The following is a 17,500-nucleotide window of genomic DNA, read 5'->3' as shown; positions in this document are numbered from 1 at the left end:
CCATAATACAGAATCCAATGCATTTCAACTATCAAAATCAGAAAAGGGGGAATAACATCTTTTTTTTTATCAAATGCGGCGTTAAAGAACCACAGACGTAGCGACAAGACGCCACATCAAGAGATATAGTCAACATCCATGAACTGCCACATTTTCCTTTATTCTACAGTCAGTTTTTTGGTGAAGGCAGATAACCCACATTCACGACTGTTGTGGGGAGCCTGGGTTTGTGTGTGTGTGTGTGTGTGTGTGTGTGTGTGTGTGTGTGTGTGTGTCTGTGTACTTTTTGAGTCTCTATGTGTGAATATGGTGTTAAATGACTATGAACCCATCCCCCGACAACGCGACCCACATCACCTGCCCTTAACTTCCAATCCTCAAAGCAACAACAACAAATAAACACAAATGAAGCGCGTTCTCCCACTGCCTGTGCGCAGCAGAGACAACAAAAAAAACAGGGTGCCTGTAATGAAGACACGGCAGCCATTTCACAATTAAAGAGAGGAGGGTGTGGGGGGGTAGTCAGAGGCGAGGCTCAGGCATCGAGGTTCTTCACCCAGGCTCTGCCCACATGCCCGCCTGCCCGCCTGCCTGCCTGCCTATGAGATATTCTAATTGCATGAGGGGAAGTTGTGCTGATGCTAGGCTGAGGACCCCGCAGCGCATAATTAAAAGAAAACACGGAGGAATGCACAACGCTCTCTGTGTTGACAGTTGGACTGAGCCAGGCAAACAACCTGCTCCCCAACACCCCCACGACCAACAACAACACACACACACACACACACACACACACACACACACACAACACTGAAAAAAAAACCACAATAAGCCTTCACTGTGGGACGCTCAGCCGCCTGCTGCCAAAGTGAATGGAGGAAACAACAATGGCTCCTTTTGCAAACTCATCACTGCCTCCTCCCTCTCGGATTCAATTAACACTTGTGGTCTGGGCAGAGGGAGGAGAGGACAGGACAGGATGGAATGGGATGGGAGTCAGCTCATAAATCCCTCTGTTTGGACTATAGAAAAGCCTACTTCCTCCTCTTGACAGGACGCCATTGGCCAAATCGATGGGCCTCTCAAGGAGAATGGCCTTGATTGACAACAGACTCGGGTCAGCAGTTCTGCTTTCGACATTTTCTCGACAGTCTTCCTCGTCTCGGGGACACTTCTTGACAAAGAGAACGAGGCGGAGAGGGGATGGCTACAGAGCAATATTGAAAAATGCACACACACAAACACACCCACCCACCCACACACACACAGACAGACAGACAGACACACACACACACACTTAACTTAAGCATAGAGCCACTCAGACACATACCCAACACAAATGTACCAACCACATACCAATTCACTCTGAAGAAGACACAGTAGTGTCGAAACGTCAGTTTATTGTTTGCACCATTAAAGACTGCAAGTGTGATCAGTGTGCTCCAGTCTCCTTCCTAATTGATTCTCCTGAAAGTCCTACTGAGAAGCACCTGAAACAGCAGACGATTTTGGATTTTGGATGCGCAGAGTTCTTCATTTGTACCAACCACATATTTGTCTGGGTCTCTCTACGTCTCTTAGGTACCCAAATTGCCTGTCTACAGAGCCGCCACTGTCAGACGAAAAAATGATGTTGTGTGCTGTGTGACTCCACTGTACACATCTGTGCTGCTAAGCCTCCCCAGGGGGTGGGGGTGGGGGTGGGGGTGGGCAGAGCAGACAGCGGTAGCAAATGAAGGGGGGGTGGGGGGTTTAAAAAACACAGTGTCTTTACAACACCGAAGCGAGGCTAGCAGCAACACACTCCAGGGAACACCTGCCGAGATCCAGAGGACTTCACAATGAGATGTTGACATAATGCACTGCCTCCTCGTTCCTCATGGAGTCGCGGTAACTACAGTGGGTAGGAGCGGTGGGGGGGGGTTTCACCTCGTAAACTAGGTCTGTACAGGGCCACGACTTCCTGGGCTGTGAGGATGTGGTAAAAAAAAAACAATATTAGAGCAATTAGGACGTTGCGTAACGGATATTGCATGCGCTGACAATGGGCCTCTGTGGTTCGGTTAGTCGCTTATCAGCCCGAATCATTTCATCTGGAGCCGGTGGAGGGGTCTTCTCCCACTGAATGGGTCCCCTATGTGTGTCACCGACACAACTTGGCTACGAGGCCTGTTTATCCGTCTAATGAACCTCATTTTCTGTTGCACTGTCATAACTGGTAACTGAAGTGTGTGTGTGTGTGTGTGTGTGTGTGTGTGTGTGTGTGTGTGTGTGTGGGGTGGGGGGGTGGGGTTAGGAGGGGGTTACGTGTGTCTGTGTGTGTGTGTGTGGCTGTCTGTGTGTGTGTGTGTGTGGGGGGGGGGGGGGGGGGGGTTGAAATGAGAAATTGAAAAAAAAAGTAAACCACACACACTCTCCCGCCCGCATTGTTTGGGAGCTCTGCGCTTGAATCCGTGCTGCATGTGCCAGGTCCCATCAGGGCGTCTGTGGCGTAATGAGAGGAGACAGGCCAAAACCAGCTCAATGGGCGCTGCCCTTCTGGGAGATGGGCAAAGGGGCAAAGGAAAGGTCCCTGCCAAATTGTTTGGTGCACTGATGTTACCATTGCCAATGTTTCTATAGTACTGTCTCAAAACACTATAGTGCATTGAATCACACTAACTCTTCATATACCATCACATAGTCATATAGTGCATAATCTTTCACCCCATACAATACACACGTCCAACTTAATTTGCAGTAAAATAAAAAAAAAGATAACTTATTTGTAGATTGAACATTGAATCATAATGTTGTTTCTTTGCAAAACAGCTATATTACTATCCACATAATATTCAGCTTCACAAAAAAACCAAATGAACCATAACAACATATAAAATACTCATCACTTGTGTTATTGATAGTAAAAACCCATAATCCTTATGACTTTGGGAGTGTGACATTTCAGGAGATGTGGTGCAAAGACACTGTTGTGTTTCTTCTGCACAGCCTGAAAGGCTTTAGAGAGGCAACAAGTACTGGAGCAAGAAGATGATAGCAATAGAACCAATGGGGTCGACTTTTTGACTGCAATCCCATAACTGAAGAAGAGATTTATTTTTTTATGAGATTTTATGATCACTTTTACTGATCTCTACCATCTCCATCATGATCCGGAGACCATTCAAGTCACTGAGAGGCTGACATTGGTGCTTGTAGTGTAAGTGAAAGTAAATGTTATTCCTCCCTTTCCTCCTTTCCTTAATTCGATATTCTCTGGCCAAATGACATCCAAAAATCAGTTTTGCTTGGCTATAATAAAAAAAAGCGCAACAGAGCCTGTAGGCAAAACACAATTGAAGCCAGACAAGGGACTCCTTGATTGACAAGACATTTTTTTTCTGAATAAGTGGCGCATTAGGGGTACAAATGATGTATGCTAATGTTCATCAACTACTTTCACCCATATAGCCACTTCTTGCTTATGTCTATCTGTCAAGTGCTTTTGTTGACTGTGACATGCATAGCGTATCAGACAAAAACAGTCTTGAGTATAATGACGCTGGAATAAAACATGGGCAATGAGGATGGGTAATTCATGATATCATTGCATAGCTGACACTATTTGATAATCTCTGCTGCTCAGACTTCAACATCAACTCAAACGTCTCATCACACATCTTTATTTTTCATGTTAGGACATCCTACCAGCCCCCCCGCCTCCCCCACCCCTTTTTTTTTTCTTTTTTTTTTAAATATGCTTGCACGAAACGAGCATCTTCAAATACTAGTTCAGGGAGAACAAGTTCAAAAGGAATGTGTAAGGGAGCCTGCTGCTGGGGCTACAGTGCAGCTGATCTTTGATGCACTTTCTCTCTCTCTCTCTCTCTCCCTCTCTCTCTCTCTCTATCTATCTATCCATCTCTCGCTCTGTTCAGACCCTGCATTCAGGGGTGGTGCCGTGAGCTAACGAGCCCAGATAAAAAGCTAATCAGATCTTTATTAGCCTAAACTGCCATGACGAGCCTCCGCTTAATTGATAATGTGACAGGCCTGAATGGGAGACTAAAGGGGGTATAGGGACCAGATCTATTTTTACACGGCATGGGGCACTGATGTCAAATGCAAAATCACACCAGGACTCACTCCACAAGGGACACAAAATTATCCTCTGATCACAATATCCTTAATACATTCAAACATTTATAGTAATCAGTGTAACACTGAACTATGGTGGCACACAAAGAGCCAAATGATCTGTGTTGCCTTACAGTCTACTTTCACTTGACATTCAGCATTACATCATTTCCAATAAATATTATCTTTACCATCAGCATCATCATCATCATCATCATCAAGGCCATAGATTGTGGGTTATTACAATATATTCTTGAATTTCCCCTTGGGGATCAATAAAGTATCTATCTATCTATCCATCTATCTATCTATCTATTTATCACACGCTTGTCGCAATCCATTTTAATGCACAGTCAGTGGGTGAGCTTATGTGTGCTGAGTCTTATAGAAGGATGCAACAGTTATAGTTAGATACCCGTAAAATTGAGTGATGTCTGCCGTATAGATACTGTATACAATCTGCACTAGGATGTGCCAGATGCGACCTTCAGCGAAAACTTCATCTTCTCGTCTGAATTCTTCAAAAGACGCCGCTCTTTGTTCTAACTGAAGTTAATGGAGTCTTGTCTCGTATGGCGGAGGAGGAGATTAAAAATGATCAGTCATTTCAGCTCGCAACGGCAGAATCTATATTACGTGGCACTCGGAGGCACATTAGCAATATATGTGCCAGCCAAAAATAGCGGGACCATTCATTATATAACCTTATTACAAAGATGCTATCAGAGGATGAATTTAGAGGGAAATGCATGTTGAAAATGAGATTTGGTTTCGCCTGGAATAATGAGAACAATAAGAAAAAAGCCACTTCGGTTGAGCGGCCGACTCCTATAAATTAATCAAGGACACGGTCGACATCGCAATATTTTAAGCTCTAGAACATGGGGGTGGGTTGGGGGGGGGGTGCCGTCCCTGTGCCCATTTCCACGCCCATTCTCACCCATCTTGGTCAAACATGGACGGGTTTCTGCTAATCTTTCACAGGCCGAGTCCCTGGAAGTGTATGGCTTGTGGGAGCCATGGATTGTGTGGGTTTGTGTGTGCGTGTGTGTGTGTGTGTGTGTGTGTGTGTGTGTGTGTGTGTGTGTGTGGAGAGAGAGAGAGAGAGAGAGAGAGAGAGAGAGAGAGAGAGAGAGAGAGAGAGAAAGGAGGGGGGTGCCATGTGTATATCCTGGGCCTACAGGAGTAGCCTTCACTGGAACAGCATCTTTCAACAACCAACTGTAGAACATGGGGTTTCGTTTTCCCAAATCATCCAGTGCAAACATTATTCTTGTGTGGTAAAGATGCTATCATTGCTTCTGTCTCGTAGCTACTGTATCACAAGCAACCAAAATCAATTCCAAACTTTCCATTACTCCTTATTGGATTCATACCATCCAATTTGGAACAGAACAATACACTGTTGTCTTGTCCCATTGGTCTTATGATAGTCTGTCTGGTGCTCAGTCCATAAGCCAAAAATGCATTAAAAAGTGTATCCAGTATATCCAGACATCATTTCATCATTTATCACATTGAAGACTGAACACACTGAAAACAATTCAAGGAAAATCTTGACATTGAGGGGAAGCAAATACACTGTATTTTGAGATATTTTTTCCCCACAATTTACTTTAACTAACTATAGTTTGTGTTTTTCTCATTTCTTTTCAGCTTGAGATTGAATAGAACACTTTTTACTCATCTTTACCAAGTGTGGCAGTAATTCTGGAGGACACTGTTCGCCCATATCAAATGTCTTGCCCAAAGAGACAAGACAATGAGAATATTATACACGTCTCCAGATTTTACATTATGTAACATTTCCTTGACATTATATTGAACTCACTTGCACATCTGATTGCTTTCAGCTTCAAGCAGCAATTAGCAGCTCTTATTAACATCGCCAGCCAGAGACACACGATCACTGTAGCAGCACATCCACATCCACCTCCACCCACCTCTGGGGAGTAGCAATCTGATGTGAAACTGTAATTTGGCTACTACAGTAAAGTCCTCACAGAATTAAAAATGACATTGAAACAATATGGAGCTTTTGCATACATGGGCGTACAACATACAGACAGCATGGGCATGGGCCACAGCTGGTGAATTTCACCCAAATCAAGTGACATCTGGACAGAACAGGACTACCTGCTCCTGAAAATTACACAACACGGGGCAACTAGGCCACTGCATGGCCGCCATAACGCAACACCACTGCAAACATTGCGCTAGCATAAAAGAGCTTAAAGGAGAAATCCTTTAGCCGCCATTGACACGGTCCCAGAGTGTAGCGCTGTACTGTAGCTGCCTGGCTGCAGTAGCTGCTGGTTGTAGCAACTCGAGTTAGGTAAAGCAAATGTTTTCATCTCGTGTCGTAGACTCGTAGGCCTACCGACAGCACTTGATGACCTCGACAAACGGAGAGCTATGTGAAAACTCTCCGGATTTCTCCTGTAAGACAGAGGTTGGATGCTTTCTCTCTCGCTGACATGGTCCCCCCCCCCAATAACACCTGCATCTGCTGCAGCACCTGTCATCACAACAGTTATTATTTTTATGTCACTGAAATGGCAATGTGTTGACAGTCACTAGCAGCAAATGGGCCGAGCGGCTCCTCATGAATGCTGTTGAAATACACTGCCTGTCTTGCCATTCAATTCAATTCAATTCAATTCTGGATTTTAGATTCCAAGTATTTCAAATTTCAAAATGGAAGAAAAACAGATGTTTGGTGGGAAACTGGGATTCATTTACGCTATTAATCCTCTATAATTTTGAAATCAGTTTATCAAAAGTCAAGAAATGGAAATTTAATCCATCATTCGGATAGATGGCTTTTGTTACCGTGTCGTGTAAGGTTTAACATTAGTTGTATGCTTACTGCGTCATCAAATCAGAAAAGGTAGCCAAACTGAAACATAGGCCCATATGAGGCCACAGACTGATACCCACCCACAAGTCCTAAACAAACAGCACCATTGAGGGCCTGCACAATGAACAACACTAATGAAACAGGAGAAAACGAAAAAAAAAGTGGGTAATTACGGGGAGAGCACTTTTTCCTTCCAATGTGAGAGCTTCGGTGGATATCCAACTGTCAGAGCTCCAGTCACTCCATCCACTTCCATTGCTATGGTTACCAGGCTCAGGTGTGACTGCAGCGCTCTACGTGGTGATGTCACCACAGCGAGGGGGGATGTGGGTAGAGGAGGATGTGCTCGCTAGCGTGGACAGAGAGAAACAGGTTCCATCTGCCCTAAAGCCTCACTCTCTCCCACCCCCCAAAGCATATTAAGCAGGCAATCAATCTTCCCAGCAGATAATTTAATTATGTCAAGTTCCTGGCTACCGGTAACCTGTAACTTGCTGCTGCTGGTAGCTTGTTGGATTTAGCCTCATTTATAACCATGAGTCTTTAAAATTAGTCTTGATGCCAGTGATTTAGCATCTGTTTTAAAAAATAAAAAAAATCTTCTTCATGCCATTGTAGACATTCATAATACATAATGCAACGTTCATAATCTCAACCTTTGTGAAAGTCCTTTGGTAAACTTTGCATTGCATCTACATATTATACATCTTAGCAGCTATCTTAATGATGTGCTGTTGCATGCAGATGTGATATCCTTTGGTAGTTTGTCGACAGTTTGTTGGCATGGAAACAGTCATTTGCAAGACTTCCCAATGCACCCTCTGGTTTCTGAACAATACTACATTAGGAAATGCATCCTACAAACACATAACTACTGATAGAAGCTTTAGGCTATATCAGCCTCCTTCGTGTTCTAAATCAGTTTGACATTGATACTGTGCAATAAGATGTTAATAATAAAATGCCTATACTATAATAACACAAATAGGCAAGGCAACACAACTTTGTGAAATATTGTAGGCCTATAATTAGGCCTTTAAATGCATTAACAAATGCACAGGTAGAGGTGTGTGAGAATGTGTAAAAATTATCATCTCACTTGGTGACAAGTTTTGCTTACCTGAGATTCAAGGAAATCTTAAAGAATAGGTTTGTGTTCATAGAAGAACATGCCCTGATGGATCGGGAGCATTAGATGAAACATGCTCAGCTTTGAGCAGGCCTAATGGAGGAACCTGATGGCTTGGCTTGCTATTGATTTGTAAAGGAATAGTCTGGCTTTTACCCTGGCCTTCCTTCATTGATAGGAGGAAACACGTGTAGGCTATCTTTAATTGTCGCAGACTACCTAATGGGATTTTTATGACAGGATTTCGGTGGCGTTGAAAGCATGATACCATGCACACTTCTGTGGTGTGACAAGTTGTGGAGGAGAGATATGACTCCTACCATAGGAGCACACTAGGCCCATTGTCCAGCGTTTCTAGTTTGATGGAATTTGCAGAGGCACCGGCAGGTGTCAATTACTTCAGTGTTTTGAAGAAAATCCGACAGACTAAGTTCTTAATATGACAAAATTGTGCATTTAGAAGAAGGGAAATGCTTGTGTTTCTTGTTCATGCATGAAAGGATCCCGAACCTAGTGATGACAACAGCAGTGGAATCACGACAGATAGGTTCAGCCGAATGACCCAATTTTGCCATAAGAAATGCTCAGCGGCAGCGAAAGCGACTTTGCATGCCAGCGTGTGTTATGTACACGGAGACAATACATTCAACATCCTCCGAGAGAGATGTCACTTTCCTCTTTGTCATTCAGCAACCGATTTTGAGACTGGTTCAGTTATATTCCGCGAAGTCTAGACACAAACGGTCATGCACAGTGTAATCGGCCAGACACACACATATGGTCATATGGTGGTCTCCCAACAGACATGTTAAAAGGCTTTCCAAATAGGATAGCAGACCTACCTGGATGCTCAAAAGAAGATATATCGCGTAGGTCAGCGATGAAGCCATTGTTGAGATGTTAAACCCCTGGCAAATGAAAGGATGGGGCAGAAGAGTTTGCTTGGCTTCTAAACGCTATCGCTGGCTTGCTTGTCCAAACAATGGCGAATTTTCTGCAGCATCAGACCGCTGGCGCTTCTTTCGGTCTCTCTCTCTCCCCCGACCGACCCCAGGCGCACAATGGTCTCTACAATCTACTCCCTTGTGCTTCACCTATCAGTTCACAGATGCCCGTGCTTCCCTGGCGATGTGCCGGTGTCAGGGAGTTCGGGGATAGGCCATCAGTTGAGAGAGACGTTTGGTTTGTCTTTCGAGCTTTTAGCATCCGCGACCGGTCGGCGAGATAGATGGCGAGACGGCGACATTGCCCGTCGTTGTCGGAACGAGTGTACACACATGCATGGAAGCTGAGGCTCCTTCAACGCCCCGCCCTGCTAACCCGGGGAGGCGAGGACAGAGGAGCCAGTCATTGGACGGCCGAGCGGCGGGGAATCTCAACCTTCCCTGATGCTGCTGAATGCCTTCAGTGAAACGAATTTCTGACTGCATGGTGCACTAATAAGATTATGTTTAAATATCCAAAAAGAATTGCCTATATATGGTCATACAGCCTAGCTTACCCAAAGTCACAAAATTCCAAGGCGGCTCATGTTTTAAACTTTGTGTAGGCCTACTTCAGAATTTTTAATTTCATGATGTCATGATTTCATGAGTCATGAAGAGATAAAAAAAAAAGTGAATGTGGGATAGATCCAAATTCTCAGAAATTAAACAGTCTCAAGGCAACTGTATGCATGACCTGGAGTCAGGCTACTGTAACAACAACAACAACAACCTCAACAAAACAAACACAAAAACACATCACATATGGATTTCTTAATCCACTGGAAAATGTATTTCAAATCCTCTGATCTAAACGCAACAGAACTTTTCCATATGGTCAGGATTAGTGACTAATGTGAGTGAGCTTCTTGGCTTGGGGTTGGGGGTTATGAAAATGCCTTGGCTACTATGAGAACCGTTGAGGATTATACCTCTTTGTTTGTTTCCCATTGCTGAGTTAAAAACAAACAGTGAAAGCATGGATGAAGAGTAATCTGTTCAATCATTAGGCTGCGCTGCAGCCTCCTTTGTGGATCACAACACTTTCAGATCAAGAGGCATCCTGGCAACAATTGGTTGAAAATATCTGGGCTTTCGAAATAGGAAGGTCAGGGATTGTCACCATACCATCAACATTATTTTTTTTATACTTTTTGATCCTGTCTTTACTTAAAAATATATATATAAATATATATATATATATATTTGTTTCCGAGAACAAGTGGTTGAAAATATCTAGTCTTTGGATTTGGAAAGCCAGAGATTGTAATTCTACATGTAGCCTATATGGAACTTTTCATGACCTCATTTATGCCTTTTTTATTTCTTTATTTCTTTGTAGAAAATCCTTGGGGCTATGTTTCAGATAAAAAAGAATTGCTGTTATATTTGGGACTTTGTGTCACTTAGCAACAAGGAATGGCTTTGCTTTTGGTGGTCTCCTTACATGTAGGCTACTGTAGGCTTATGACATCCAGACATCCATCCATCCATCCACTTTGTTACTCTTTGATGTGTCAGTTCATTTCATTTCATTGGCATACTAGTACACTGCTTGACATACTACACACCAGTGTTTTTTTATATACATATATATATATATATATATATATATATATATATAAATGATAGGCCTAACTAAAATAATAAAAGATGATAATAAATGTATTCCTAGAATTCCATCAATGGTCACATTAATGCATTGACTGAGGTCCACACACTCTCTCACAATATGAAGATGCACTCTTCACCAGTTCGTATTTGCGTTGCTAAATTTTTTTGGTCTGAACTTCATCTGAACAGATCTGCAGATCATATGCGATAGAAAGCACACAGATTTGCCTGGGTGGGGAGGGACAGTAGCCTACTTGCAAACACAGAAACAAAGATAGGTTAAGCTGCTTTTTCCCCCTATCATAAACAAGAAATCCTCCCATATGACATAACTTTAATCAAAAGGCTGCACCACGCATGCTCTCAGCCTTGGGAGCTATTCAGTGATGGAAATACCGACATTTATGGGCAAAAAACGCATGCTGTTGATAGAAACAGTGCATTTCTCTGGTCAAAATCGAAGTCCAGGTTGTGATACAATCGCATAAGCCACATCTTCTAACTTCCCATTGCATACCAGTGATATTAATCATGGTCTGTGTCCCTCATTCAGAGGAAACGAGTAGAATAGTGCCTAATCCCTCTCTACTCCCCCCTGGATATTTCATGAGCACCTCTAGGCTATCACAAAGCGGAGGGCAAGGGACCCGTTTTGGTTCTACCAGCACACAGCCCAAATAACAGTCAACGTTCACGTCTAACACGGTATGTACTGTACACAAGAGGAGTCTCGTTAATTACATTAAACAAAGACCTAGTTCTGCTCGTGTGGAGCCGTAAGCTTAAGCCCTGCGTTGTGATCCTCTTTCTGGCCGCATCACGCAGATCTCATTCATTCGGGCACGGCATCACATCACGGGCCGTGCCACTCTGCTCACTGGACAAGCCTGAGTCCAGGGAGGCAGGAGCCGGCTGTACGGACACCACACACACACACGCGCACACACACACACACACACACACACACACACACACACACACATATACACACATACACACACACACCAGCAACAGAGACGATTGACCAGGGCTAACCAATCATAGGGCAAGCTGTCACCTTCTATGGATGAAAACTGGTCTGCCATTGGCTGTCAGGGATGGCCCTCAGCATCACCAGTCTGATGGAATGTGGACAAAGGGCTTCCCTTGGAGAAGCTGGCAGACTATGTCAGAGAGAGAGAGAGAGAGAGAGAGAGAGAGAGAGAGGAAGAGGAAGTGGTAGAATTATTTTCATGCAGAGTATGTTAATAATGTGGGGAATTGTTATTTAAAGATCAGGACACATGCATAAAATAAAAAAATACAGGTCTTAGAAATGCAACATCTTCACATATGCTTCTAGTTTATATTTGTCTTGTTGTCTTTGAAGCTGGGTATATGTGCATGTTCGGGGCAGGTTATGATACAACACAAGGTATAATTAGATAGTAGTTTAATAAAGTGACAGGACCTCATACTCAAGGAAGTTAATATTCAAAGTGAATTTAATCTGTTCTTTGTGTCCTTTCGAAGGACGTCACAGAAATTCAAAGTTTATATTCCCCTCACATTTAGATTTATGAGATTTAATTGTTGGTGCAACTTCAATTTAATCATAGGTTTACTTTGGGATTCAGAAAAGTGATCAATGTGGTGGTCCAAAAATGTAGGTTTACTACAAGAGTATTTCTAAACATCTGGCCAATACGAATCCGATTATGTGGATTAGACTGCCACGCAGTGGAGCATTGTAACATTGCACACAGATGGACTTTATAGGCTAGGAACAGTGCATTGACCACTGGCTAGTACAATTCATTTGCGAAAAAGAAAAGTACTTTCCCATACATGATCAACCTAAATCATCCAGACGATGAATGTCTCAAGTGGGTGAACTAAATGACCATTATAATTCAGGTCTTACCTGGATTCCCTCCAGAATATGCAAATGAAAACGCACAGAGATAATCAGAAACAACGGTGTGGTGACTCCTCCAGGATGGTTTACAAGGCTTTGACATGTCACGGTATGTTAGGAACCAATAATGTTGTTTTATTTCTTCGGATTATTTGATATGTTTTACATGCATCTCCTCTCATTTACGACAGAGGGCCTCAGTTACCCTTTGGTGACGTCTAAACTGCAATGGCATGCAGCGCGCCCGTGTCCTCTCCACGAGCATCCACCTTTAAAAAGCGCTTCAGTGCGACTCCGGTCCGTATATTGCGGCAGACCAAACTCGGCAAGATCCATTGACACAGCGTGTGTGACTACTTGGTCTGTTTTGGTCGGACAACAGGCAGAGGTGCTTCGGGAACATCTGGAAGGTCAACCAGCTAAAACATTAATGAGGTGTATAGCATTGTATAGAATCCAAACGCGGTCATTTGCGAACTTCGATCCACCAGCCCTAAGGTGAGTTGGTTTTCTATGGCTTGATTTTTCCTATTGTTTAGTTGATCAACATCGAGATAAACATTTGTAGGAGCAAGTTTATTTATCACAGTAGGCTATGTTCATGAAATAAAATGAATGAGATTGGTAGGCTATGACAGGATTGTTTTGTTCAACTGACATGGCATAATTAAGTACACACGTAAACACGTTCTGGTGTTACTCTGCCTGCTTCCATTCTTACACACAAGGGTGCATGCAATGGGTCAGTTGCATCTCGTTGGCACCATATTTACTATACTTCCCAGTGGCAGTCTATTCTGTAGAGCATTATGATGTAGGAATAAGGTACGGAGCATTGGAGGTGTAGGCTATTATAGAAATATATGTTTTTTGTATATTGAAAACACATTCATACATACATTCTAAATTGTGTGCTCATTTTAGTAAATTGTGCCCTAGTTTTACTAAATCTTGCTCTCATCTGATCGTGCTGTCATTTCGATAAACTGTTTGCTCGTTTAAGTGTGCTGGTTTTACTCAATTGTGTGATCGTTTTAGTCAATAATGCACCGTGCCCTAGTTTTATTCAATTAAAACGAGCACAATTTAGTCAAACGAGCGCACTATTTAGTAAAACGAGCACACTATTCACCATCCTTTACTTGCCTGAATGGATGTCCCTCTATACAGAGGTACAATAGTTTCCAATTGACTGCCAATCTATACTCATCAAGTATGAGCAAAAGTTCCACATACAATTAGGTAGCATTGGGTTGCTTTTTCTGTTTTGTGCTGTCTATTACTGTAAGACTTGGCTATGATTGATAAAACCGACTTCCTGTGTTGTGTCGTGCCTTTCTCTTGTAACTTTCTCCTGTCACTAAACACATCTTCCTGCCATTAAGAACGGTAGGAAACGGTGGCCGTAATCTGAATTCAAGTAGCTCGAGAGGCAGGCTGAAAGCTGTGATGTAACAAACCAGATCTTACATGGGGAAGACCGTAACCAAGGGCAATGACGTTGGCATGAATGTTTTAAGAGCCGGATTGAAGTTTGCGCACGATTTCATGATGAGACTTTTGAAAGCATTTAACGTCGAAGTACATTGTTTAAACAGAGATATATAAGCCCCAGCGTTTCAGACAGATTTCCATAGTCTCATGATTTGCAACTCAGCAGGATGTGATTAAATGGTACAGAGAAGCTGCAGTCTTTCTTTCTTTTGACAGAGCCTTTAAAACAGTTGGACTTTTTTAACCGTCACTATTTTAGCATGCGGCAATGGGTCTCCACCCTGCGCTCGGAACTCGAAGGCTTGTAATTCTTTAACCGCTGCGCGCCTCCCTCTGCTCGTGCTTTGACGACTAGGTTACAACCTCCTGCAAACAATTCCAGACTAACATCCACGCACTAGACATGGCCATAATTTCCACTCTGCGCAAATGTACATGTCCACTGTGGCTTTTACACAAATGCTTCTCATTATATGTCCACTATTCATCATCAGAATGCTCTGGATTTCCATGAGTATGCGGATCCACTGTGAGTGGGCCTACTTGCAGTTGCCAGTGAGTTATAAACTTTGGCCAAACACAATGTGTAAGCACAGCTGTACTCTACTCAACCTGATCCAGAATAAGATTTGTCAGTGAGCGTCTCCCCTGTTCACCTCCCAATTTGTCCAATTTTTCACTGTCAAGTTCCACTTAACTCAATCCATTACTTTTGTAAACCACAGCCAGCCATCACACAGAAAAGAAACTTGGGGGGAAGACAAGACACCAAACAGACATGGAGCAATCCGGGCATAGACCAGGGCTTTTGCTGTGATGCTGATGTGTGTTTGTGTGTGTGTGTGTGTGTGTGTGTGTGTGTGTGTGTGTGTGTGTGCGCGCGCGCGTCTGTGTGTGGGTGTGTGGTCAGACAGCTTTGGCTTTGGTCACCTTGGTTGCTCTCCATCATTCAAGCAACACATGACAAGAGATAATTGCGATTTATAAGTGCCCACTAATGCCTGTTCTGGAAGCTGGTTGTTAGACATGGTCAAGTCACTGAAGCCTGGTGAAGCCTAACAGCTACCCTCAAGTGGGCTGCAGTCCATCCACCCATCCACAGTCGCCTGTCAAGCAGGAAGGCTTCACTGGAAGATGGCGGGCACTTATGGGGGCATGATCGAGAGGCATCGGGCAGGCTTCTGAGACTGTGGCACTGACAAGCGGGGGCTGAAGTGTTTATGTGCCACTTGAGTCTGTGGGAGGGTGGGCAGGCGGGCGGGCGGGCGGGCGGGCGGGCGAGCGGAACAGGCGGGTATCTTCAGCAGGGCCCTCGTGGCACACAGAACAAGAGCCCCCTTGAGTGTCAGATGCACCCACCGCGCACTGATAGACGTGTGGGTTTGGAGTGAGATGGCATTTGGGGCTCTGGAGAGAGATGGCCAATGGCTGGCACTGACACAGGAGTGTCAAGGCTGTCTGTTGTATATGGTGGAGGGAGGGTGTGTGTGTGTGTGTGTGTGTGTGTGCATGCACGTGCGTGCGTACGGGAGTCTCAGTGTGTATGTTTGTACACGTTCGAGGAGAGAAACTTTGTGTGTCCATATGTGTCTATCCATTAAATACATTTTAAACGTAATATCATCAGCTCAGCCACAGTGGCCCCTCTGCAAGAAGAAGAATGACTTTGCGCGGTGCCAGGGAAATTGCATTGAGTTTTTGAATTGAATAGATGACTCTCCTGCATGACATCTGTGGCCAATTCTGTACCATTTAATTCCAATGAGAGCACCACTCCTCGTCCCCCACTGCGTCCCCCTAGCAAGTTGATGAATATTAATACCAGTTTTCATCTATTTAGATTTCAGTGGGCAAAGATTCCTGCGGTGATCCACCGATAGTTAATACTGTTATACCTATTTAGTACCGTTATTTAGTGTGCAGTGATTCAGCCTAATCTGTGTGTATGAATCTTGTAAAGTCAAAGATTCAGTGTTATTAACCTTTTCCTCTGTTCACTCATACACACACACACACATACACACACACACACACACACACACACACACACACACACACACACACACACACACACACACACACACACACACACACACTCACACACATACACACACACACACACACACACACACACACACACTCACGCACACTCACACACTCCCATACAAACACACACACACACACACACACACACACACACACACACACACACACACACTGAATATGGCCCCTTTATTCATCTGTAATATGCCATTAGTAATCAGAAGCTATAAGGTACTGTTGGGAGTGTGGTTGGCGCAGGGTGCCACCCACCTGAAAGTGGCTGGTCATGCCAAGGCTGATTAGCCCAGAAGTGGTGGTCTGTTTAAAGCACAGGGGTGGTGATAGGCTCCTTATTTATTGATGAATAATTCAGCAGAGGGTCCACCCACTCAAATGCACAGACAGGCAGAATCTTTCTCTCTCTCTCTCACACACACACACATACACACACAACTCACAAGCTTACACACACACACACACACACACACACACACACACTCCTAAAAGCCTTCACACACACACATACACACACTCTTACAAGCATACATACACACACAGACAAAGACACACACTCCTACAAGCATACACAGAGACACATGCACACATACACACATACACATACACACACTCCTAAAAGCATACACACACTCCTAAAAGCATTCACACACATACACACAGACACACACAACACACAACACACACACACACACACACACACACACACACACACACACACACACCCACCCACCCACATACACAAATCACACACACACAGACCCAGACCCAGACACACATGGTACTGATTTCTGCTAACAGCGAGCCACTAGGGGATGAGAGTGTGTGAGTCACATCTCTAATGCTGCCATCACCATTGGCAACGTCGAATGCTCTTCTCGCGGGCTCGTCTATCCCTATATTAGCGGCTGACAGGTGGGAGGCTGTCATGGATCCGGGGCCCCTGGTTTCTCTAAACCTCTGGCTCCTCAACAAGATATGAAAGCCCACAGATACTATTAGACGTCACTTTCCAGGGCTCGGTCCGGACCGGCAGCAATTACCTCGCCGCTAATTGGTTTCCATTGTGTCACTTTGGCGTGTTTGGACGTGTTGAATATTTCATGCGTTTCGTGTTCTTCCGTGTGTCTGTGTGACTCTTTCCAAGGGCACCCCTGAATCAATTTGTTGTGGGTCCTTGACAGTTTCGACACAGCCATTGCTCATAGCAAACGATAACAAATCTCTATCACACACACACACACTGGGTTTGGCTACAGGGGAAAACATTGCATTATTGTTTGCTGGGGATTTCTGATGCACCAGGGAGCAGGGCCACTAGTGAGAGGCAATTGGGCTCCGGCCTGTCT

General features: G+C 44.1%; 2 protein-coding genes across 3 annotated transcripts in view; one reads left to right on the top strand and one right to left on the bottom strand.

The window, feature by feature from the left end:
- The window catches only part of ptpro (protein tyrosine phosphatase receptor type O), a 62,727-nt gene extending 53,686 nt beyond the window's left edge, over nt 1-9,041 (bottom strand). Inside the window, exon 1 of the mRNA XM_062517889.1 lies at nt 8,948-9,041. Within this exon, the coding sequence (XP_062373873.1) occupies nt 8,948-8,995 (48 nt within the window). The 5' untranslated portion in view covers nt 8,996-9,041. The remainder of the gene's footprint in view (nt 1-8,947) is intronic.
- Nucleotides 9,042-12,905: 3,864 nt separating this feature from the next.
- rerg (RAS-like, estrogen-regulated, growth inhibitor) overlaps nt 12,906-17,500 on the top strand; it is a 39,050-nt gene continuing 34,455 nt past the window's right edge. For both annotated transcript variants that reach the window (XM_062518638.1, XM_062518637.1), the window contains exon 1: nt 12,906-13,097. The gene's annotated coding sequence lies outside the window, so the exon portion shown is untranslated. The remainder of the gene's footprint in view (nt 13,098-17,500) is intronic.

Source organism: Sardina pilchardus, chromosome 17 (assembly GCF_963854185.1).
Source record: "Sardina pilchardus chromosome 17, fSarPil1.1, whole genome shotgun sequence".
NCBI classification, from domain to species: domain Eukaryota; kingdom Metazoa; phylum Chordata; class Actinopteri; order Clupeiformes; family Clupeidae; genus Sardina; species Sardina pilchardus.
The sequence above is the reverse complement of the archived record's forward strand: the minus strand, read 5'-3'. Positions and strand labels throughout refer to the sequence as shown.